Source organism: Chlorocebus sabaeus, chromosome 11 (assembly GCF_047675955.1).
Source record: "Chlorocebus sabaeus isolate Y175 chromosome 11, mChlSab1.0.hap1, whole genome shotgun sequence".
Lineage (NCBI taxonomy): Eukaryota > Metazoa > Chordata > Mammalia > Primates > Cercopithecidae > Chlorocebus > Chlorocebus sabaeus.
Genome location: NC_132914.1, coordinates 27,772,754 through 27,797,304, shown reverse-complemented (window position 1 = coordinate 27,797,304; position 24,551 = coordinate 27,772,754). Strand labels below are relative to the sequence as shown.

The following is a 24,551-nucleotide window of genomic DNA, read 5'->3' as shown; positions in this document are numbered from 1 at the left end:
CTTCCTTTTCTAAATTTTAACAGACTTTTGTTTTATTAGATACAGAGTCTTGCTCTGTCACCCAGGCTGGAGTACAGTGGCATGATCATGACTTGCTGCAAACTCAAACTCCTAGGCTTAAACAATTCTCCTGCCTCAGCCGCTTGAGTATCTAGGACTACAGATGTGCCCCACCACGCTCAGCTAATTTTTTTTTCTGTGTGTGTTTTTTTTTTTTTTTTGTAAGAATGAGGATCTCACTATGTTGTCCAGGCTGGTCTTGAACTCCTGGACTCCATAGATCCTCCTGTCTCGGCCTGCTAAAGTACTGGGATTACAGGCATGAGCCACTGAGTCTGGCCTAAACAGACTTTAAGGCTCTAGTAATGCGTATCTTGGATTTGGGAATCTTTTCAGTTTCTGCATTTCCTTTCAATACACAGGAAAAATGAACTCATCTGCAAAGTTGCTAAGCTTGTTTGCTTCTCAGCTCTCCAATGGAACTCTGACATGAGCATGGAACCCCAGCCAATCATCCTCCCAAGCTGTCACAATACCGTACTTAGAAGCCAAGGTAATGAGGCCCTGTTCTGACTGCTGACACATCTGTGATCAGCTGTCATGCATGCACAGGCAACTGCAGGCCTGGGGAACTGCGATGCAAAGGTATGGAGGAGAGAGAATAGGCTCAGTTCAGGAAATTGAAATTAATTCAATGTGGCCAGCATGTAGCGGTCTGATTTTAGTTGCAGCAAGAACCTAGGGAAATGAACAGGAGTTGCATCACAAAAAGCATTTATGTGTCATACTCAGGAAGACGTACTTATATCTTGAATGCTTTTACAAGAAAACCTTTAAAATTATATGTATCTTTTACAAAATCATAATTTCTTATTCAAAAATGATACACTTCAATGTAGAATTTTTACACAGAAATGTGCAAAGAAAATCATTCTTAATTTAACCACCTAAAGATAACTATTTTAAACATTTTGGCATGTATTTTTCAACCTTTTTTTCTATGCACATAACCAGGAATGCATACTACAAAGAAAACAAGGCAGGCACAGTGGTTATGAGCCTGCAGTCCCAGTTAGTCTGGAGGCTGAGGTAGCAGGATTGCTTGAGTCTGGTGACAGAGCAGGAGCATCGTCATCTTGGACAAACACCGCCACTTTAAGTTCCAGCTCCCTTTCTAGCCTCATGCATTTCAAGGAAATCACTTCTCTTCTAACTATAAGCAGCCAGAAAGAGGAGACAGTAAAACACAGATAAGACAGCTCAGGCACAAAGGGAGGTGAGGGGAAAGTCTCTTGGGTAACTGCCAAACTTCACCCTCATACAATGGACCCCAGTAAAACAGTGGGCCTTAATAAGTACATTCCGTTCCCTTCAGATGCACTAAGATAGGGAAGGTAAAAGCAGACTCAGGGATATGCCTGCAGCTGCAAAAAGATGTATGGGAACAGACACACAACTCTCCCTCCCAAATAAGCACAACAGACACAGAAGCAGTCTAAGCCTCTGATAAACACTCCCACCCTAAATCCTTAAAAACTCTTAGTCCGTAAGAGAGTGTGCCTCTAACCTAACTGGCCAGAAGCCCCTCTCAGGTTTGTTTTCTCTACAATAAAACCATCCTTGACTTCTAAGTCACCTTTCCTGTTTCTTTCCTCTTTATTTAATTCTTACATCTGGGAGTTTGAGGCCAACCTGGGTAACATAGTGAGATCTTGTCTTTTAAAAAAAATTACAGGCCGGGTGTGGTGGCTTGTAATCCCAGCACTTTGGGAGGCCAAGGCAGGCAGATCACAAGGTCAGGAGTTCGAGACCAGCCTGGCCAACATGGTGAAACCCCATCTCTACTAAAAAAAAATACAAAAATTAGCTGGGCATGGTGGTGTGTGCCTCTAATCCCAGCTACTTGGGAGGCAGAGGCAAGAGAATTGCTTGAACCCAGGAGATGGACGTTGCAGTGAGCCAAGATTGCTTCACTGCACTCCAGCCTGGGCGACAGAACAAGACTACATTTCAAAACAAACAAACAAACAAACAACAAAAGTGTATCCATTCCTCTGAGTCAATAAAAGATGTATGTTAGAAAAAAAAGAAAAAACCACATACTATATATACGTATTGCATCATCAGTTGCCTTTCCATAAAGACTTCAATCAGAATATAAATGAAGGGCTGCACAGGATCCTATTATAAAGCTGTATCGTAGGTTATTTAATTCCTAATTGTTGGGCATTTAGGTTGTTTTAGATGTTTTTGCTACTCTAAATAATACCTTCATGAATAGTTTTGTACACTAAATTTTTTTTTAAGAGATGGGGTCTCACTATGTTGCCCAGGCCGGAGGGCAGTGGCTATTCACAGGTGCAATCATAGAGCACTGCCCCCTTGAACTCCTGGGCTGAAGCAATCCTCCTGCCTCAGCCTCCTGAGTATCTGGGACTACAGGCATGTACCACTTCCCCCAGCTTATACTAATTTTTATATGTGTATTTAATTAAGTACTTAAATCTAAAAGTGGATTATACCAAATCTACAAAAATAAGATTTTTAAACATTTTTGATGCAGATTATTAAAGTGTATATTCCCACTATCCCTACCTACTAAAAATGCCTCCTTCTCAGCTCTTTTATCCATACTGGATGTTCTTATACTTTTAAAATATTTACATAATAATTTCTTAATTTGATTTGTTTGTTTACTAGTGAGATTGAACTTTTTTCATGTATTTACTGGTAATTTGTATTTCTTTTTTTTTGGGTGAAATTCCCTATTCGTGTCCTTAGCTAATTTTTATTTTTTTGGTCATCAACTTCCCTTTTCATATTGCTTATGTGTTTAATAAAATTTAAATATTTATGTAAAAAGTATTTATGTAGCCAAGTCTACCAATCTTTTCCTTTATGGTTGTTTCCTTTGCTGTTTTGCTTCTTAGAAAGCCCCTCCCATTTTGAGATCAATTTATTAAAAAAAAAAAAAGGGAGAGCCCTCTTCTGCTAGTTCTTTTATGGTTTATTACTTTGCGATTTTGTTTTCACAATTAGTGTGAGATAGAGTTCTGATTCTCTCTGCCCATAGTGCAGCTAATCAGTAATAACACAATTTATTGAATAATCCATCCACTGATTCAGATGCTACCCTTATCATAATTGTCCCTTTCATGTTCCTTGGATTTCATCTACTGGGGGTTATAGGAATAGGGGCATGTGGGAGAGTGAATAAGCACTACAGAAATAGATACTGGTACCAAAGTTGTGAAAATTTGGATCGGGCAGTGGGAGAGCAGAAAAGGAACTGTGCCTGTGGCAAAGATTATTTGCTTGGCCAAACTTTAGTACGGCTTCTGAGTCTTCTGCTAGGTCCATCTGTGCACTTCTTTGTAAAAATCCAGTTTTAGCGAAGAACCCCTCTTTCCTCCATATCTAATGTTTCCTCACCCTCCACCATCCCCCAGGTGATGTTCTGTCTTCAGGATGAGTCCTGTTAGGTCAGTTTCACCAAATGCCCCTTACCTCTGATGTTTCCTCTTAGTAATTTTCCATCCGCTGAACTCCATGCTGCTGGTTGGCTACCAATTCCCTCTTCCCCGTGCTGTATTCAGAGTTGAGCCCAGTCCCTCTTCCCCACTGCAAAACCCAGTTGCAGTGGTCCTTATGCCAATTGAGACAGTCCTCAATAGTCTTCGTTCGGTGCTTCAAGTATCATTGAATAATTTTGTCTTTAACACCTCTTCACATTATGGTCACAGCTATAGATGGTTAGTAGTGGGTTAACTGAACTTGTAATTTCCAAGCTGTAAGTTGCTCATCAAAATATGTAAGTGAAAAAAACTAAAACCAGGGAAGGAAAGCAAGACAATCCTCCCCAAATAACTTTAAGTCTATGTGTCTAATTCCACATCATCAATGAGCCATCTGTCACATGGACTACTGTCCCTTAAACAGCACTCAGGTATGAGACTTGAGAGGAAGTTCAGACCAAGGCCGTGTCTTCGAGGATATTTCGCTTAGAGAAAACAAACTGTTTTTAAATGTAGTGCTCATGACTAGTGCGGTAACTACTACACAAACAGCATTCTCCTGGCGTTGTTATACTAACATAAGCCTCAGCAGCGAAGACAATTGCTACCGGGGGAAATAACCTTCGACTGTGTTTTTCGCAACCGATTCCTCTTTTTTTTGCTGTTGTAAAGGACCGTTAAAGACGGAAACAGAAGGTTGGTGACGTTAGTCCGCAACAGAAAGTTATTTTGTACTATCACAGTGGCTTGCCTATTTGGTGAGATAAAAGTGGGAAGACTGGAACTCAAGCCAGGACGTCCTGGGGGCTCCCGGGAGCGTCGCGGGCTGCGTGTTCCCCGCGCGCCGGCAGGAGGCGCGCGCTGCCTGGAAGCGCCCCAGCGCCGCCCGCGCCCGGAGACCCGCCGCAGTGACGCAGCGAGAGCCCGGGAGGAGGCGCGGGAACGCGCGCCTGGGGTCAGGTGCCGGAAGAGGAAACCTCTTACTGGCGCTAGGAGTGCGGCGGGGCGCGCGCCGGCGGCTGCGGAGCTGGCAGGTGCTAGGCGTCTGCACCTGGCAGGCGATGGCGCCCGGTGCGGGTGCCCCAGGATAGCGCGGGCGAGGCTGCGGGGCCCCGGCGCGCACGCCCGCACCCCTCCCCGGCCCTGGCGTGGGCCCAGCCCGGCCCAGGCAGCAATGGGGCTCCTGCAGCTGCTGGTCGTAGCGGTGCTGGCATCCGAACGCTGGGCGGCGGGTGCAACCGAGGTCTTCGGGAACTCCAGCGAGGGTAAGGTCGGGGCACCTGGCTTCTGCATCCCAAAGTTGCTTTTGCATTTCTTGCAAGGTCAAAATCCGCCCGGGGTCTGTCAGCCTAGCAGGGCGATGGTGCTGGGGGCGTTGGTACTTGCCGGGTGGTGAGTCCAGAACGGGCACTAATGGTGTTTCCTGCAGTGGAAACACGCATTGCTAAGGAGGCCTTATTATTCACCTCCTCATTTAGCGGAGAAAATGGGAAGAGACAAATAATTCTCTTTCTTTTAACGCAGTATTACCTCCCTTAGGGAGCAGCCATGTTTGTGGCTTTAATTTAACTTACTAAAGCGCCTCTTTACTCCCCAGTGGACTGAGCTTCTGGACAGCAAGACTTGGGGTGGAACTAGGGGCTTAATGACTGATGGCTCTCAAGCTGCATGGAACTTTTACACCCCCCAAATCTAGAGGCTTTTCAAATTGGTTATGTTCTACAGAGTTTGAGAGGAAAAATGAATCCAGAATGGGGCTTTATTTATTTTTAAAGAGCCTTTACCATCTAATTTATTAATACCATCTGGAGACAGGAAAACATTACATACTCACAATGAGAAATAAAGGACTTTCTGAATTACAGATACATAGACATACAGATAGAGAATGTACACCCTCAATTCTACAGGTTCAGCCACAGATGAAAAATAAACACAGAAACACAAAAGCTTGCCAGTCCAGGTATCAGAGTTGTTCTCCTTACTTGAGGGCAAGAAATTTCTAATCGATTTGACCTCAAAAAAGACAAGTGAACAAAAACTGTGTTCTCTGTTGTCTCATATCCAACAGGAAATAGGTCTCTATGAGATATTAATTCGTTTACAGATCACAAAATTCCCAATCATTGCAGCTACCAACAGGAAATAACTTGTCATCCATAAATGAACTGTAAAAAGTAACAATTTAATAGAGAGTAAAACTAAAATGAGAAAAACAAGAATCAACGAAGTTCTCTTGCTACTCCAAATTCACCTGTGGGAGCCAAGAAGAAACATGCCTGGGCTTGGCTCCCTATGAGTACACCATTTTCGATGATTTCAGGTGCCTTTTTTTTTTTTAGCCGGAGTCTCGCTGTGTCACCCAGGCTGGAGTGCAGTGGCATGACCTTGGCGGACTGCAACCTCCGCCTCTGGGCTTCAAGCGATTCTCCTGCCTCAGCCTCCCTGGGTAGCTGCGATTACAGGTGCCCGCCACTACACCCAGCTAATTTTTCTATTTTTAGTACAGACGGGGTTTCACCATGTGTGCAGGCTGGTCTCGAACTACTGACCTCGTAATCTGCCCGCCTTGGTCTCCCAGAGTGCTGGGATTACAGGCGTGAGACACCGCGCCCGGCCGATTTCAGGTGACTCTTGCTCATCTCAGTGAGAACTCAGAATGGAATGTTAGATTGTAGGTCTTGTGCTTGGTGAATGAGTTTGGGCAACAGCTCATGGTTTGTTAATATAAAATGTCAAAGGCACTAGTTGTGCCAGGCAGATCGTCATGTGCTTTTCCATGAAATTAAGCGCATTCTGTTTTGTTGTGAGGTTTATAGACTAGTGGTAGTTCTGAAACATAGTATTTTCTGAATAATGTGATTGTGTTCCTATGCACTTACATTTGAAAAACCCTTGTGCAAACTGAATTCTAGGATCTTTGTATAGGACTGAGGCCAAAGTTGAAAAGGGCAATTTTTTTTTTTTCCCAGAAAAACCTTGGTTATAATAGAGCACTAACATTCCCTGTGTATAGTGTGTGCCAGGTGCTTTCCATGTGCAGTGTTACTTAATCCCCACCACCCTACAATATAATGATCTTCCTCACTTCTCAGAGGAACAAATGAACAGCAGCTAGGGTTACAGATGGGACTTGGACCCAGGTGAGTCTCCCTGCAAATTTCGTAGTCCTTCCACTTCAGTAAAGCTGCCTTCCAATAAGAATATCTTACATGGCATGGTGCTTTGTACTTCATCCTTCTGTGAATCCTCATTCTTCAAAATAGCTTTATGATGGAGGTAGAAGAGATGCTATCTCCATTTTAACAGGTGAAGAATTTGAGATACTAGAGTTTTTACTTGATCGAGGCCGGCCCCTGAGTCAGAAGAGCAGGCATCCAGACCTTTTTCTTTCTAGTTGGCGTTTTAGTATTTCATACCTAGAAGTTTTTATACAAAAGTTAAAAAATATGAATAAGTTGAGAAATTAATATTTTTTCAGACATTGTTTTTTTACCTCTTTGCTATGATTAATAGCACTGATATTCCTCAACGTTATTCTTTTTGCCTTGCATTGGTATTGTCATTCTGTGCAAAAGAAGGACAATGTGGGGACTTAACTGCTGAGTGATAATAAAAGCTGATATTCTCCACATCTGTCAGATAAAAATCAGTATGGAAAGGTAGAAGGATGTAGTTCAGGATTTGCATAATCTTCCTAGAAAATGGCTGGATTGATGTTTGATGATGATGATTCTGATAACCATACAAACTGAAGAAACTGAGCATCTGCTGTAATTTAGGAGGATTTACCCATCTTTGGCAGGATGAGCTAACTTGCATGACTTCGGTAGTGGCCTGAATGCTAAATAAATCTTGGAACATGGCAGATGGAGTTCCTAGAATGTCTGAGGAGGGTGCTTTCTGTGACCAGTGGGCACATGAGATGGATCATACTTTTAAGCAGTTTTTCCTTCTCTTGGAGTCCCAGTTCACTGCTGCCTTTAACATCTTTCATGCGTTTAGATTCATATCCAGTAACTCCCCTGGAATTTCATAGTAATTGGACTTGAGCACCATTTGGGCCTTGCAGTCTTCGTGCTTTTGATGGTGCTTTACCAAGGTAGCAGGCCATTTGTGGTTAGTTGCAAGTGCTGTCTTTCTCTAAAAAGTGTTTGATGCTAATATGTTTATTTTTGTGTTTCCTTTCAACCTTTAGGGCTATTGAACATTTGTAAGAAGATAACAGTGAGAAATTGGGAGGGGCAGTTGACAGCCGATCAACTCAAGTAGCTGAACTGTTTTTGTTTTTAATGTGAAGAGAAGACTAGGCTATGACAGATTTCTCTTAGAATTTGGTTGTTGTGTTGAAACACAAACAGTGGAAGTAAATTTTAGTAAAATAGTAAAAAGGAGGAGTTGGAAATTTTTATGGTTGCCAGATTAGGATCTGATTCAGAAAGAAAAAGGGAAAGGTTAGGATTGGGCAGCACTTTTTAAAGTGGAATTATTGGAAAGAAAAAGTGATTCTGAGTAAGAATGGAAGATGGGTGTGAAAATTGTTTCAAGTCCCTTCTATAGGTCAGATAGCAAAAAAAACCATTTCTTTTTAGAGGAAAGCTAGTGGAAATGCCCCAACTTGATGTTAGCCATTTGCTTTGTAATATCTTTTGATGTGCTGTCTTTTTTCCTCCTACTCTCCAAGTCATAAGATCTAATTATGCCTCATAAAATGCTTCTAATAAATCCTTTTCCATATGACTTAGAGGTGAAATTAAATTCCTGTTAGCTTCTTCAGGATATCTTTTGGGTATGTGTCTTCTTTTGCTAAATCTGTTTTTATGAGCAGAAATTGTATGAGTTTCTAACAGACTGAGCTGTTTAAGTTGCCTTGACTTTCAGTATGTTTTGTTGTCACTCTGTGGAAGTCTGTTTCTCAACGTAATGCTTATGATGTGCCTGGAATTTCTGTGACTGCCCTGTACATGTTAGTCCCCTTCTTCCCGCTAATTTATTTGTAGGGCTGCTTTGAGTGCCTGATTCTCTTTCTTTCTTTCCTTTTCTTTCTTTTTTTTTTTTATTATTATACTTTAAGTTCTAGGGTACATGTGCACAACGTGCAAGTTTGTTACATATGTATACTTGTGCCATGTTGGTGTGCTGCACCCATCAACTCATCAGCACCCATCAACTCGTCATTTACATCAGGTATAACTCCCAATGCCATTCCTCCCCGTTACCCCCTCCCCATAATAGGCCCTGGTGTGTGATGTTCCCCTTCCCGAGTCCAAGTGATCTCATTGTTCCGTTCCCACCTATGAGTGAAAACATGCGTGTTTGGTTTTCTGTTCTTGCGATAGTTTGCTGAGAATGATGGTTTCCAGCTGCATCCATGTCCCTACAAAGGACATGAACTCATCCTTTTTTATGGCTGCATAGTATTCCATGGTGTATATGTGCCACATTTTCTTAATCCAGTCTGTCACTGATAGACATTTGGGTTGATTCCAAGTCTTTGCTATTGTGAATAGTGCCGCAATAAACACACGTGTGCATGTGTCTTTATAGCAGCATGATTTATAATCCTTTGGGTACATACCCAGTAATGGGATGGCTGGGTCATATGGTACTTCTAGTTCTAGATCCTTGAGGAATCGCCATACTGTTTTCCATCATGGTTGAACTAGTTTACAATCCCACCAACAGTAAAAGTGTTCCTATTTCTCCACATCCTCTCCAGTACCTGTTGTTTCCTGACTTTTTAATGATTGCCATTCTAACTGGTGTGAGTGAGGTGGTATCTCATTGTGGTTTTGATTTACATTTCTCTGATGGCCAGTGATGACGAGCATTTTTTCATGTGTCTATTGGCTGTATGCATGTCTTCTTTTGAGAAGTGTCTGTTCATATCCTTTGCCCACTTTTTGATGGGGTTGTTTTTTTCTTGTAAATTTGTTTGAGTTCTTTGTAGGTTCTGGATATTAGCCCTTTGTCAGATGAGTAGATTGCAAAAATGTTCTCCCATTCTGTAGGTTGCCTGTTCACTCTGATGGTAGTTTCTTTTGCTGTGCAGAAGCTCTTTAGTTTAATGAGATCCCATTTGTCAATTTTGGCTTTTGTTGCCGTTGCTTTTGGTGTTTTAGACATGAAGTCCTTGCCCATGCCTATGTCCTGAATGGTATTACCTAGGTTTTCTTCTAGAGTTTTTATGGTATTCGGTCTAACATTTAAGTCTCTAATCCATCTTGAATTAATTTTCGTATAAGGAGTAAGGAAAGGATCCAGTTTCAACTTTCTACTTACAGCTAGCAAATTTTCCCAGCACCATTTATTAAATAGGGAATCCTTTCCCCATTTGTTGTTTTTCTGAGGTTTGTCAAAGATCAGATGGCTGTAGATGTGTGGTATTATTTCTGAGGGCTCTGTTCTGTTCCATTGGTCTATATCTCTGTTTTGGTACCAGTACCATGCTGTTTTGGTTACTGTAGCCTTGTAGTACAGTTTGAAGTCAGGTAGCGTGATTTCTCCAGCTTTGTTCTTTTGGCTTAGGATTGTCTTGGCAATGAGGGCTCTTTTTGGGTTCCATACGAACTTTAAAGCAGTTTTTTCCAATTCTATGAAGAAACTCATTGGTAGCTTGATGGGGATGGCATTGAATCTATAAATTACCTTGGGCAGTATGGCCATTTTCACAATATTGATTCTTCCTATCTATGAGCATGGTATGTTCTTCCATTTGTTTGTGTCCTCTTTTATTTCACTGAGCAGTGGTTTGTAGTTCTCCTAGAAGAGGTCCTTTACATCCCTTGTAAGTTGGATTTCTAGGTATTTTATTCTCTTTGAAGCTATTGTGAATGGCAGTTCATTTATGATTTGGCTCTCCGTTTGTCTGTTACTGGTGTATAAGAATGCTTGTGATTTTTGCACACTGATTTTGTATCCTGAGACTTTGCTGAAGTTGCTTATCAGCTTAAGGAGATTTTGGGCTGAGATGATGGGGTTTTCTAAATATACAATCATGTCATCTGCAAACAGGGACAATTTGACTTCTTCTTTTCCTAACTGAATACCCTTTATTTCTTTCTCTTGCCTGATTGCCCTAGCCAGAACTTCCAACACTATGTTGAATAGGAGTGGTGAGAGAGGGCATCCCTGTCTTGTGCCAGTTTTCACAGGGAATGCTTCCAGTTTTTGCCCATTCAGTATGATACTGGCTGTGGGTTTGTCATAAATAACTCTTATTATTTTGAGATACGTTCCATCAATACCTAGTTTATTGAGAGTTTTTAGCATGAAGGGCTGTTGAATTTTGTCAAAGGCCTTTTCTGCATCTATTGAGATAATCATGTGGTTTTTGTCTTTGGTTCTGTTTATATGCTGGATTACGTTTATTGATTTGCGTGTGTTGAACCAGCCTTGCATCCCAGGGATGAAGCCCACTTGATCATGGTGGGTAAGTTTTTTGATGTGCTGCTGGATTTGGTTTGCCAGTATTTTATTGAGGATTTTTGCATTGATGTTCATCAGGGATATTGGTCTAAAATGCTCTTTTTTTGTTGTGTCTCTGCCAGGCTTTGGTATCAGGATGATGTTGGTCTCATAAAATGAATTAGGGAGGATTCCCTCTTTTTCTATTGATTGGAATAGTTTCAGAAGGAATAGTACCAGCTCCTCCTTGTACCTCTGGTAGAATTCAGCTGTGAATCCATCTTGTCCTGGACTTTTTTTCGTTGATAGGCTATTAATTATTGCCTCAATTTCAGAGCCTGCTATTCGTCTATTCAGGGATTCAACTTCTTCCTGGTTTAGTCTTGGGAGAGTGTAAGTCCCCAGGAAATTATCCATTTCTTCTAGATTTTCTAGTTTATTTGCGTAGAGGTGTTTATAGTATTCTCTGATGGTAGTTTGTATTTCTAGGGAGTTGGTGGTGATATCCCCTTTATCATTTTTTGTTGCATCTATTTGATTCTTTTCTCTTTTCTTCGCTATTAGTCTTGTTAGTGGTCTATCAATTTTGTTGATCTTTTCAAAAAGCCAACTCCTGGATTTTTTGATTTTTTGGAGGGTTTATTGTGTCTCTGTCTCCTTCAGTTCTGCTCTGATCTGTTATTTCTTGCCTTCTGCTAGCTTTTGAATGTGTTTGCTCTTGCTTCTCTAGTTCTTTTAATTGTGATGTTAGAGTGTCAATTTTAGATCCTTCCAGCTTTCTCTTGTGGGCATTTAGTGCTATAAATTTCCCTCTACACATTGCTTTACATGTGTCCCAGAGACTCTGGTATGTTGTATCTTTGTTCTCATTGGTTTCAAAGAACATCTTTATTTCTGCCTTCATTTCGTTATGTACCCAGTAGTCATTCAGGAGCAGGTTGTTCAGTTTCCATGTAGTTGAGCGGTTTTGATTGAGTTTCTTAGTCCTGAGTTCTAGTTTGATTGCACTGTGGTCTGAGAGACAGATTGTTATAATTTCTGTTCTTGTACATTTGCTGAGGAGTGCTTTACTTCCAATTATATGGTCAATTTTGGAATAAGTGTGATGTGGTGCTGAGAAGAATGTATATTCTGTTGATTTGGGGTGGAGAGTTCTGTAGATGTCTATTAGGTCCGCTTGGTGCAGAGTTGAGTTCAATTCCTGGATATCCTTGTTAACTTTCTGTCTCATTGATCTGTCTAATGTTGACAGTGGGATGTTGAAGTCTCCCATTATTATTGTATGGGAGTCTAAGTCTCTTTGAAGGTCCCTAAAGACTTGCTTTATGAATCTGGGTGCTCCTGTATTGGGTGCATATATATTTAGGATAGTTAGCTCTTCCTGTTGAATTGATCCCTTTACCATTATGTAATGGCCATCTTTGTCTCTTTTGATCTTTGGTGGCTTAAAGTCTGTTTTATCAGAGACTAGGATTGCAACCCCTGCTTTTTTTTGTTCTCCATTTGCGTGGCAGATCTTCCTCCATCCCTTTATTTTGAGCCTATGTATGTCTCTGCATGTGAGATGGGTCTCCTGAATACAGCAAACTGATGGGTCTTGACTCTTTATCCAATTTGCCAGTCTTTGTCTTTTAATTGGACCATTTAGTCCATTGACATGTAAAGTTAATATTGTTATATGTGAACTTGATCCTGTCATTATGATATTAGCTGGTTATTTTGCTCGTTAGTTGATGCGGTTTCTTCCTAGCATTGATGGTCTTTACATTTTGGCATGTTTTTGCAATGGCTGGTGGGGTTGTTCCTTTCCATGTTTAGTGCTTCCTTCAGGGTCTCTTGTAGAGCAGGCCTGGGTGGTGACAAAATCTCTAAGCATTTGCTTGTCTGTAAAGGCTTTTATTTCTCCTTCACTTATGAAACTTAGTTTGGCTGGATCCTTTTCTTTCAATAAGGAGATGAACCTGTGAAGCACAGGAAAGCTCATGGAAGTTAATAAATGATACTTTATTGTATAGCCTTGGGCAGTTTAAAAAATTGTTTCCCATTTGTTTGAAACTTTCAGCAGCCAACTGATGGCAGCACAGTTACCTCAATTTTACTTTGAGGGAACTGAAGCCCAGAGGAAATACATTACTTGCCTGAGGTCACGTAGTTCAGCCATCATTTAACAAACATTTACTATCTGCCAGTTAGGTGACTATACTGTGTTAGACGTTGGAACATCAAAAATGACAAAATCCTGCACAGCCAAGAATCAAACCACAACTGGTTTGGTTAAAGCGATCTTCTGATAAAATTGTGCAATGGATGTCGGATTGCCAAGGTTACACTGCCAAAGTATTTTCACACAGAAGTTAGGTTAAAGATAACTAAGACTGGGAAAAAAATACATATATATCCTTTGCTTGTTTATCAAACACTATGTTAGGAGTTCTCAAACCTGGCTAAGCATTAGAATTATGTGGAGAACTTTTTATAAAAAGTATATTGGTGAAGAGACAGCTAGAAATAGAAATTTAAAAGAAAAAACAGGGCCAGGTACTGTGGTTCAGTCTGTAATCCCAGCACTTTGGAAGACTGAGTGGGGGAGGATCTCTTGAGGCCGAGCGTTCGAGACCAGTCTGATCAACATAGCAAGACCTCGTCTCTACATAACGTTAACAAATAAAATTAAAGAAAAGAAAAAGTACATTTAAAATAGCCTCAAGAAACATTACGTATTCTGGGATGATTATCATGGGATATGTAAAGACCTCTACAGAGAAAATGACATAATACATCTCAACATTCTTTAATTAAATTGAGAAACTAAAGAGAGGACTATCACAGATTCATAGATTACAAAATTCTAAAGATAAAGATATTTTAAAGATATCATTTCTCCCTAAATTAATGTATATAGTCAGGGCCATCCCAATCAAAATCCCAGCAGGTTTTTTTTTTTTTTTTTTGGTGGATATTGACAGGCTAAAGCTTATATGGAAATGAAAAGGATCAGAAATAGTCAAGATAAATTTGAGGAGGAAGAACAAATTTGGAGCAGGAGTTAAGAGAGTTGTAATATTTGTGTTAGGATTGGTGTCTATAGCTAGACAAATAAGCCAGTAGAATACAATTGAGACTCCAGAAGCAAACACATACATTCACTTGACTTATGTGAAAGGTGGAACTGCAAAGCAGTAGGGAGATGGTGGTATTTTTAAATTATTTTATTTGTATAAACTTATGGAGCACAAGTGTAGTTACAGGATATATTGCGTAGTAGTGAAGTCAGGGCTTTTAGTGTATCCATCGCTGGAATTACGTACATTGTACTCATTAAGTAATTTCTCATCTTCGGCCCCCTCCCACCTTCCTCAGTCTTCAGTGTCTATCAGTCCACAGTGTAGGCCCCTGTGTACACATTACATAGCTCCCATTTATCAGTGAGAGAACATGCAGTGCCTACAGGGTGGTATTTTTAGTGAAGGTTGCTGTCAAGTAGATAAACATATGAAACAATGAACTGTGACCTCTATCTTACACCATGTATAAAAATCAATATCAGACTGATTTTTAGCTCTAAATGTGAAAGATGAACTTCTAGAAGTTAACATGGGACTGTATCTTCATGATCTTGGTATATGTTGGCAAAGATTTCTTTAAAATGACACAAAAAGGACTAATCATAAAGGAAAAATCTGAGAAATTGTCTGCTAAAATGAAAACTCTTAATCTAAAGGTAACAAGAGAGTGAAAAGACAAGCAACAAGAGTAGGAGAATATATTTGCAACATATCTGTCAGAATACTCATATCTATGATGTGTTAAAAACTCCTAAAATTGAAGAAGGGCAGACAGTTCCATTTTTACTATATGTAAAAGACTCGAACAGAATGTTTTCACAAAGAGGATATCCAAATAGCCAATAAGCAAAGCAAAGGGTTCTTAACACCCATGAGTAATGAGGGAAGTGCAAATTAAAATCACAGTCAGACACCACCATCTACCCAGCAGATAAATGAATGATACCAAGTGTTGGTGAGACTGTTGGGCAGTTGGAATACTTTCCTATAGTAAGTTGATGAGGTATACATTGGCAAAACATTGTTGGAAGACTGGCAGTATCTACTGAAGCTGAAGATGAGAATACCCTATTACCTGATAATTCTACTCATAGATTCCACCCAACAGAAGTGTGTATATGCATGTACCAAAAGACATGCACAGAAAATGTTTAGAGTTATTTATAACTCTAAACCAGAAATACAGATGTTTATTAACAGTAGGACAGATAAGTACATTGTGGCATGCTCATTTCATGAAGTATACAAGAACAGTAATGAGTTATGGCTACTTATAGCAGCTGGATTGAATTGCACAAACATAGTGCTGATTTTAAAGAAGCCAAACACACAAAAATTGTGCGTAAATTCTATTCAATTGAATTCCCCCAACTAAATTCCTAGTGTTTGAACTTAGGACCCTGTTTCCCTCTGGAGGAGGAAAGAAGATGTGATTGGGAGGGGCCACAAGGGGACCCCTAAGGTGCTAGAATGCTGTTTAGGTGCTGGTTAATTCATGGGTGTGTAAACTTTGTGTATTTCTCTGCATAGTATTTAATGAATATTTGTTTTTTAATTGATACCTGGACCTTAGCCCCAGTGATTTTGTTTTAACATCTAGAGAGGGTCCCAGGCAGCAGTGTTTTGTTGTTTTTTTTTTCTTTTTTAATCCACTGCAGATGATTGTAATAATGTATAGCCAGAGCATATAATCACTGTATTATAATTTCTTATGAAAAGGACACCTTATGGTCACTATAGAAAATTTTAAAAATAAGGAAATGTGTAATGAAAAGAAAAAAAAAATCACTTAAAATACACTCCCAGAGATATTTCCTCTTAACACCTCTACCTATTTTGTCAAGTGATCAGGTTTTAAATAATGTATACAATGTCCCTCCCTTTTATCATCTGGCTTCTGCCTGGTTCCCACTGTAGGCATTTGAGGAAAGGAAGATGATGAGGCATCATTTTCCTGTAGCTTTTGGGAAATCCAGGAAGTAACAGCTGAAAGTTATAATTATTCCTGAAATGGAGGTATATTTCTTGAAGAAGAATTCAGAAGCAAAGACTGCAGATTAATTTTTGGTCCTAATCGTTATGTATTCTCACATGGTCTGTTTGTTTTTATTTCTGGATTTCTTAGACTAAAACAAGACTTTTTAGGTACAGTTTAACCATTTAAGATCAAAGGTCATCTGTTACACTGTCAAAGCAAAAACTCTCTCAAATAGATTTCTTGCCTGACACATATGCTTTCTGGAATAGTCTTCCACAAAATCAGAACTATTTTATTTCTTACTAACTTATTATTCATGTTGTAATGGTAACAGCCTAGATGTTCATTGATAGGAGATTGGGTAAATGATTACGGTACATACCCAGAATGGAATACTCTGTAGCTTTTAAAATGGTAAAGCTAGAATTATCTGTGGTGTTATGGAAAGATGTATTAGACCTGTTAAATGGGCAATATCAAACATACATATATCTTTTTCCATCTGTGTGGAAATATGCATGCTGATATCTGCCTAAGCCCTAAAAGATATATCCCAACTGTTAGCAGTGATGATTTCTGTACAGTGTGCTTGCTGGAGGAGTTGACTTTCTGTTTATTTTGCACCTTTTATAAGGATTATATATTTTCTAGAAAAATATTACCATTTTAAGGGAAAACAAAACAGTGACAGAATGTTAACAGAATGTCCCATTTTGTCTTTTTTTTTTTTTCCAGTATATGTTCCTATTTTATAAACATTTAAAATGTAGAGTTGGCCTGGCGCGGTGGCTCATGCTTGGAATCCCAGCACTTTGGGAGGCCGAGGTGGGTGGATCACAAGGTCAAGAGATTGAGACTAGCATGGCCAACATGGTGAAACCCAGTGTCTACTAAAAATACAAAAAATTAGCTGGACGTGGTGGTGGGCACCTGTAGTCCCAGCTACTTGGGAGGCTGAGGCGGGAGAATCGCTTGAACCTGGGAGGCGGAGGTTTCAGTGAGCTGAGATTGTGCCACTGCACTCCAGCCTGGCGACAGACCCAGACTCTGTGTCAAAAAAAAAAAAAAAAAAAAAAAGAAAGGAAAAGAAGGACATGTGTGAAAAAAAGAAAAGTCAGCCAGGAGGGGTAGCTCATGCTTGTAATACTACCACTTTGGGAGGCTGAGATGGGCGGATCACATGAGGTCAGGAGTTCGAGACTAGCCTGGCCAACATAGTAAAACCCCGTCTCTACTAAAAATACAAACATTAGCCAGGCGTGGTGGCACGTGCCTGTAATCCCAGGTACTCAGGAGGCTGAGGCAGGATAATTGCTTGAACCTGAGAGGCGGAGATTTCAGTGAGCTAAGATTGCCCCACTGCACTCCACCTAGGTGACAGAGTGAGACTGTCTCAAAAAATAAAAATAAAAATAAAAAATTAAAAAAAGAATCAGTTAAAATATGCTCCCAGAGATACCTGCTTTTAATATTCCCCTACTTATTTTGTCAAGTGATCAGTTGTTTAACAGTGTATTTTAACATGGTTCTGTGTTTCCGTACTGTCTTTCCAAAGTTTTGTTTCTCCAAGTATTTTTGAGTTGTGATTCATCCTCATCCTGGGTGATAGGTTAAGGGAAGGTTAAGAAAAGTTTACCATGAAGCCTTCTCTAGTTGATAGCTTCAGTCTCTTCCAGGGCTTTTAAAGGCTCTGTATACTGTTCTGATGGAAGGCCCATGTCATGGGAGATAGACATAAGGATTATTAAAACATTTTCTAAAATATATCAAAGGGCAAATTTAAGTGATAATTACAGAAGTCTTGGATAACCTTTATGAATTTGTTTGTATCAGTTTTGATAATGGTGCCCAACAACTAGAGTGCCTACTCCACAAGTACCTTATAAATATTTGCCAGATAGAGAAAATGAGAACAAAAGGGAAAAACAGAAGATGTAGACTAGAAAAGGCAGGGTAGTGAGTGAGTTGAGTGCTGTGAACTGTGAAAGGATAGAAATCTTATTAATTTCTAGGAAAACAGACTGACACTGCCAAAACGGGTGGGAATTTTTAAGACTTGGAGGATGCATGATGGATGGAACCAAACTTGAAGGGCAATACGTGAAACATTTTTAGTGTAATTTACTGAAATCCATGTCGTTTTATGTATAATTTGCTTTTCTAATAAAATAATCATGATGATGGGAAGGCCTGGAAAATATAAACATGTTTTTCTTGTTTCTCTTTAAAAAGAAAAAACACACGCACACAATTTTTTTCAGACTTCCCTACCCAGATTCTATTGACCACTCCTTAATATTTTAACCTCTGTTCCAGCTGGAGTTTGGTCCATATAAGATGTAAAATGTCTTTCTGGTTCCATAAATAGGAAATATACTATCTTCATTTGTCATTGTTAAAACTACTAAAATTTTCTCTAGAGTTTTAGAAATGAAGTTGTAACAATGAGTAACCTTGTGTTCTATCATAATTTTTTTTTTTTAAAAAACATTAAGTTATGAATGTAATATAGCATCACAGAACTTAGGGAAAATACATAGAGGTTAACATTATTCTAGTCTTAGCACTATTTGTGTCTTCTTTATGGCTCTTCTTCCACAGGCTACTCATTCTTGATTTTTTTTTTTTTTTTTTTTTTTTTTGGTTCTGTTTGGTTTTAAATCATCCAGTGGAGCTATTGTACTAAAAAAACAAAGTGTTGAAAATTGACCTTCTTGGGACATGGTATATAAGAATGTGTTATTAAGTTATTTAGTATCTGAAATGTTTTCTTTTGCCACCCACTGACTCTAATTTCCTTCTAAAACAAAACATGACAGTTCCACTGTGGGACTCGGGTGAATTACAATCTTTTTTTCATCAACTCCTTTTCATCTATATTTAATCTAAATCTTCTGTTTATTTGTTTAGAATTGAACCCCGCAAGACTGCTTATGTGAAGCTTGGGATCTCTTCTGCTTTTCATGCAGACAGATACTGACTGTAGGATGGGGGGTGAGGTAGGAATCCAGGACTACACAGGAGTAAAAGCAACCTAATTAAAGGAATATTTGAGAGTTAGATCGAAAAAAGACAGAGCTGCTGTGCAGCTGGCAGAAGCACACCACAGAGAAGTGGGGACAGAGTCAGTGAGATGCAGGCCATGGAGGAAGTAGACAGATGGGACAGGCCTGGAAGAGGTGTTGAAAAACTGTCCTTGTTATAACCTATCTTTTTTATGGACTCTGAGCTTGATCCTTAAGCAAACAAAAGCTCTCTTTTCCAGGATGCCTGTGGTTCACAATAGTATGTGCAGTGCCTGGTGTGGGCCCTCAACAGACATTTTTGTCAGTACTCATGGCACCTTCCTTTGCAGTCTCCATTAGACAGATGAGGAAATTGAGGCTTAAGGGTATTTAGGGAACGTGCCTAAAATCACACAGCTGGTAAACGCTGGTATTAAATTGCAGCCACCTGTGTCTCTTCAGGCTATGCTGACTTCAGAATTCACTAGACAGTTCTAGTTCTTTAACACCAGCACATTCATGATTGTTAGTAGCCCCACAGGATTGTCATCTTCAAATTCAAGGACTCTGTTCTGAAGATGATTGTTATAGCTGCTGCCAGAGGGGAAGTTTCTCTGGGCTCCAGGAGCCTGTCTTCAGCATATCTTTTGAAACACATCTTGCATTTTAGTTCTGAGCTCTATCGTTCACTGGCTGGATGACCCTGGGTGGGTTGCATCACTTTTTAAGCCACATTGTCTTTAGCAGGGAAATAGGAGCAATAACCGTATTTACCTCAAAGAGTTTTTCTGAGGATTAAATTCCACATTCATTTATGAATGTGATTTCTGCAAATTGATATGAGAGTACAAGTGTTGTAATGAAAAGTTTATCTCGTTGTAGGTCTTATTGAATTTTCTGTGGGGAAATTTAGATACTTCGAGCTCAATAGGCCCTTTCCAGAGGAAGCTGTTTTGCATGATATTTCCAGCAATGTGACTTTTCTTATTTTCCAAATACACTCGCAGTATCAGAATACAACCGTTTCCTTTTCTCCGGTAAGTACAAATAATTATTTTAGTAAAAATCATTTCTATATTTTGGGGTCTGGTATTTAGTATGAGCGTTAGAATTTGGTATCGCTCTCTCTCTGTTTATGACCTTATGTCTTAAATTTCAAAAAATCAAAATAGGATGTTTTCAAGTTAGTGATTGAGAGTATCTCAGGCCTTTCTTGAATGTGGCGGTCTCTGACCTAAAAAGGGGTAATGGAGAACTGAGTTGGGGTTAAGGGCACCCTGTGCCAAATGTCACCACCATGCAGGCAAGTTTTTTTCGTGATTTCCCACCTTTTCATTTTCTTACTTTAGTGGGGCCTTAATAATTTTTACCTGAGAATATACATTTTAATGAATTTTCATTGTTGTTTAGCTATAGTATTGAACTTTACCAAGAACCCTATACTATCAACTTTATTCTTTGGACTCTGTCATGCAAACAACAAGAAAATTATAGTGCTCAGTTCATCCAGCCCTGTGCTATGCCTCCAGCAGTGTTAAGGACTTTATTGTAGATATCATCACTAAACCCCTTAACCTCAGCCTCAGCTTTAGAAAGTTTTTAAAATTCCCTGGGTTAGCTTAAGCTATGAAGAATCTGCCATTTATGTAATCTTTTACACATCTATATTTAGTCTCTGTGGTGCCCTAGACCAATACATGCATTTCACCTTGTATGAAGTTATACTTCATTTTATTTGTCCTAAGCCTATCTTATAATATTCTGGAATTTGGTAAACAAATCTGTCTTAATCCAATTCATATGTAATTTTTAAAAATTTTTATTTTTATTTTTTTAGAGATAGGATCTCGCTTCATCACCCAGGCCGGAATGTGCTTGTGTGATCATGGCTCAAATTCCTGGCCTTAAGTGATCCTGGAACTACCGGCACGTGTCACCACACTTGGCTAATTTTTAACATTTTTTTTGTAGAGATAGGGTTTTGCTATGTTGCCCAGGCTGGTCTTGAACTCCTGGCCTCAAGTGATCCTCCTGCCTGGGCATCCCAAAGTGCTGGGATTACAGGCATGAACCACTGCACCCCAGCCTATATATAATAGTATAGGCATTGGTCACACTACCTTTCTTACTATTGTATTTTTTTATTCCTGCCTCCTTGCCCCTACCATAGAGATTTGGAAATTGTGTGCATGTGGTTGTGCATGTGTATGCGTGTGTATTGTGGGGGTGTGGGGGGGAGTAGTTAATAGACTGGAAATGGAAGAGTTCAGCTGAGGAAAAAAGGAAAGGAATAAATAGTATTGATTACAAGAGATACCGATGTCACGCATACGTTGAATTTGCCCAAGTTCTTTGCAGCTAGAGCAGAAGGTAAAGCATGTTAGATTTCATAACTTCCTTAGAAAGGAAGGAGCATGCCAGTTCCTCAGGGGAGGCAAGTTTTTTATGGCACTGAATTCAAAAGACAGCTTCCTATGCAGGCTCTTACATAGGAGACTTAGTAAAATGGCACATAGATGAGTTCTTTCTTCTTCTTTTTTAACTAGATCTATTTAAAACAATTTTTAATTGACAAACAGTATGATTTTCTTCCTAATGACATTACAGCAAGACAACATTTGAAGGAAGAGAGAGAGGATGGGGGAAATAAGGATTTATATTTGTTGAATGCCTACTATGTGCTAGGCTAGTGGTTCTTAAGCTTCTGGAGCCATAGACTGCTCAAGTCTGTGGACTCAAATATAAATATATAATTTCTTGGGGCCCTTCAGAAACCCTCAGGCCCCCAGTTAGGAACCCCTGTGTTTGGTTTCCATATGGTTAATTCTCATTAAAACTCAACAAAGTAGTAGTGATACCTGTTTCTACATCTGAGGAAGCAGAGCTTGGATGAAGAGATGCCAGCATCACCAGTGATAAAATAGACCTGGATGGCAGCATCTTGGGCCTTGATTCCTATGCAGAAAGGGTCTTAATTGTCCTTAATTATCATTTCATTTCTTGGACTGCCTTTAGTTCCCACTGTTATATTACTTAGAATATGATGGCCAGAACTGCACATGGCTCAGGAAGTGAGTGGTCTGTGTGAAGAGAAGTGCTTCTGTTTCCTGTGCCCTTCCTGATAAAGTGTGGTACTTTTGGTTTTTTTGGGTCGTGAGGGCAGTTGGCTCTTTGAAACTGTTGACTTGATCATTTATCAATTAATATTTGAGCCATTCTTTCTTATGCTTACCAAATTGAAACTGCTCTGCTGCCTTTTCCTTCCCATTTCCTTAACTTTGATAGAACCTCTTGAATCTATTACCTCTTAACTTAGCATTTTATTATTCAAAAAGCTTTCCAAGCAGATGGGAGTGGGGGATGGTAGAGAGGAAGTGTGTGAGGAAGGATTAGGAAGGGGCACAAGGAAACTTGGGGTGATGGATACATTTACTATTTTGATTGTGGTAGTGGTTTCACAGGTGTCTATGTATATCAACACTTAAAAGTATACTTTATGGGCCAGATGCGGTGGCTCTTGCCTGTAATCCCAGCACTTTGGGAGGCCAAGGCGGGCAGATCATGAGGTCAGGAGATCAAGACCATCCTGGCTAACACGGTGAAACCCTGTCTCTGGTAAAAATACAAAAAATTAGCTGGGCCTGGTGGCGGGTGCCTGTAGTCCCAGCTACTCGGGAGGCTGAGGCAGGAGAATGGCGTGAACCTGGGAGGCGGAGCTGGCAGCGAGCCAAGATTGCGCTGCTGCACTCCAGCCTGGGTGACAGAGCTAGACTCTGTCTCAAAAAAAAAAAAAAAGTATACTTTATGTACAGTTTATAGTATGTCAGTTATAGCACAATTTAAAAGGTACTTCAAAAACTGAACTCCTTGGGGCCAGGTCTCATGTTTTTGTCTTCATGGTCTTAGACACGAAGACAAAACATTATTTGACATAGTAAATCTTAATTCAAGTTAATTGAAACACTTGGGAATTTCACTGTGCATCTGCTATTCCTGATCAAAGATTATTTTTACAGACAGAATGTTTGTGTCTTCACAAAATTCACAGTTGAAATCCTCATCCCCAGTGTGTTGTATTAGGAAGTGGAGTCTTTGGGAAGTGATGTGGTTCAACAAGAACAGGTACAAGAGGTTATTGTATCCTGAGTCTTCAGCCTATAAGAGGGCCCTCATCAGAACCCAGCTGTGTTGGCATCCCTATCTTGAACCACCAGAGTCTAGAATTGTGAAAATAAATTTATGTTGTTTATAACCACCTAACCTGTGGTACTTTGTTACAGCAGCCTTAACTAAGACAATCATATATTTTTCAAGAATGCTTTTTCCATGTATATGTGTGGGCATGTGAACATAGAGATGAAAAGAATTCCCTGGATATTTGAGGAAGGTTTTTTTTTCTATTTTGAGAAGATTTGGAATAGGACATGTGCACTGGATCAGCTCGGTAATTTATATATTTTGCTCAACTTCCTATTCATGACGATGTTTCTTCTTGACTACAGACTCTCCTCTCCAATGCCTCGGAGACAGGCACTGCCAGTGGACTGGTTTTCATCCTTAGCCCGGAGCAGAGTACATGCACTTGGTACTTGGGGACTTCAGGCATAGAGCCTGTACAGAATATGGCTATCCTACTCTCCTACTCAGAAAGAGGTAACCCTTCTGTCTTCTCCTCCCTCTTTCTCTTTGGAATATGGAATGTGTTCATGAAACTGTAGGGAAAATGATCCTATTAAGATTGTTTGTTGCAAGTATAATTTATATAATCAGAAATATTTTACAGTAAGAGAATTAGCATGATGACTGAAAGCTCAGGTAGTAACTAGGAGAACACATTTATTCATTCAGAAAACATGTAGGGAGCCCTTGGAGAAGCAGTAATAGTTAAGACAAGACATAGTCCTAACAGTGTAGTTATTCTGAGCAGAAGCGGTAAGCTCTACGTCATGAAGAAGAATGATTTGGAGAATGGCGCGTTGTGGGTGTGGCTGCCGCTGGAGTGTGGAGGGCCTTGCGTACAATTTGAGGTTTGTACTTTATTTCGAGGTAGGTTCTAAGGTGGCATAGAGTTTTTAAGCAGAGGAATGGTGTGGTCCATCTCATCTCTTAGAAAACCAATGCTAGAAGCAGTGTGGGGATGGATAGGAGAGGGCACAGCAGAGTCAGGACTCAGCACAAAAGGAGAAATGAGGATCTGAACAGAGGCCATGAGAGGCAGAATGGAGAAGAGGAGCTGGATTTGAGATATCCAGAAGGTGGAATTAATAAACACAGTGACTGGTGGTCACGGATTATAAGAGGGAAGCATAGGTTTCCTATTTGGGCAGCAGGGAAATAGTGATACAAAATAGGTGTGGGAACAGGGTTCTGGTGGTGCCAGATGTTTTGGGAGGTGGGATGGAGTAGATGATGACTTCAGTTTGGGACACAATCTGAGATGCTTGTAGGACATTTGGATGGAAATGCACAGTAGGTAATTTAAATGACGGCCTGGAGTGGAGGGATGAGATTAGATTCCCAACTAAATAGCTGCTATTAAAAGCTGTGGCAGTGAATGAGATTATCCAAGCATGTACTTGGA

At 39.9% G+C, this 24,551-nt stretch overlaps 1 protein-coding gene across 2 annotated transcripts in view; it reads left to right on the top strand.

Annotated features, from left to right (window-relative positions):
• The first annotated feature begins 4,473 nt into the window (after positions 1-4,473).
• Positions 4,474-24,551, top strand: part of TM7SF3 (transmembrane 7 superfamily member 3) — a 45,933-nt gene continuing 25,855 nt past the window's right edge. The window contains exons 1-3 of one of the 2 annotated variants that reach the window (XM_007967997.3): positions 4,474-4,780; positions 19,853-20,007; positions 23,473-23,623. In XM_007967997.3, coding sequence (XP_007966188.3) covers positions 4,690-4,780; positions 19,853-20,007; positions 23,473-23,623 — 397 coding nt within the window. In that variant the 5' untranslated portion in view covers positions 4,474-4,689. The remainder of the gene's footprint in view (positions 4,781-19,852; positions 20,008-23,472; positions 23,624-24,551) is intronic. The other variant, XM_037990243.2, reaches the window with a different exon arrangement.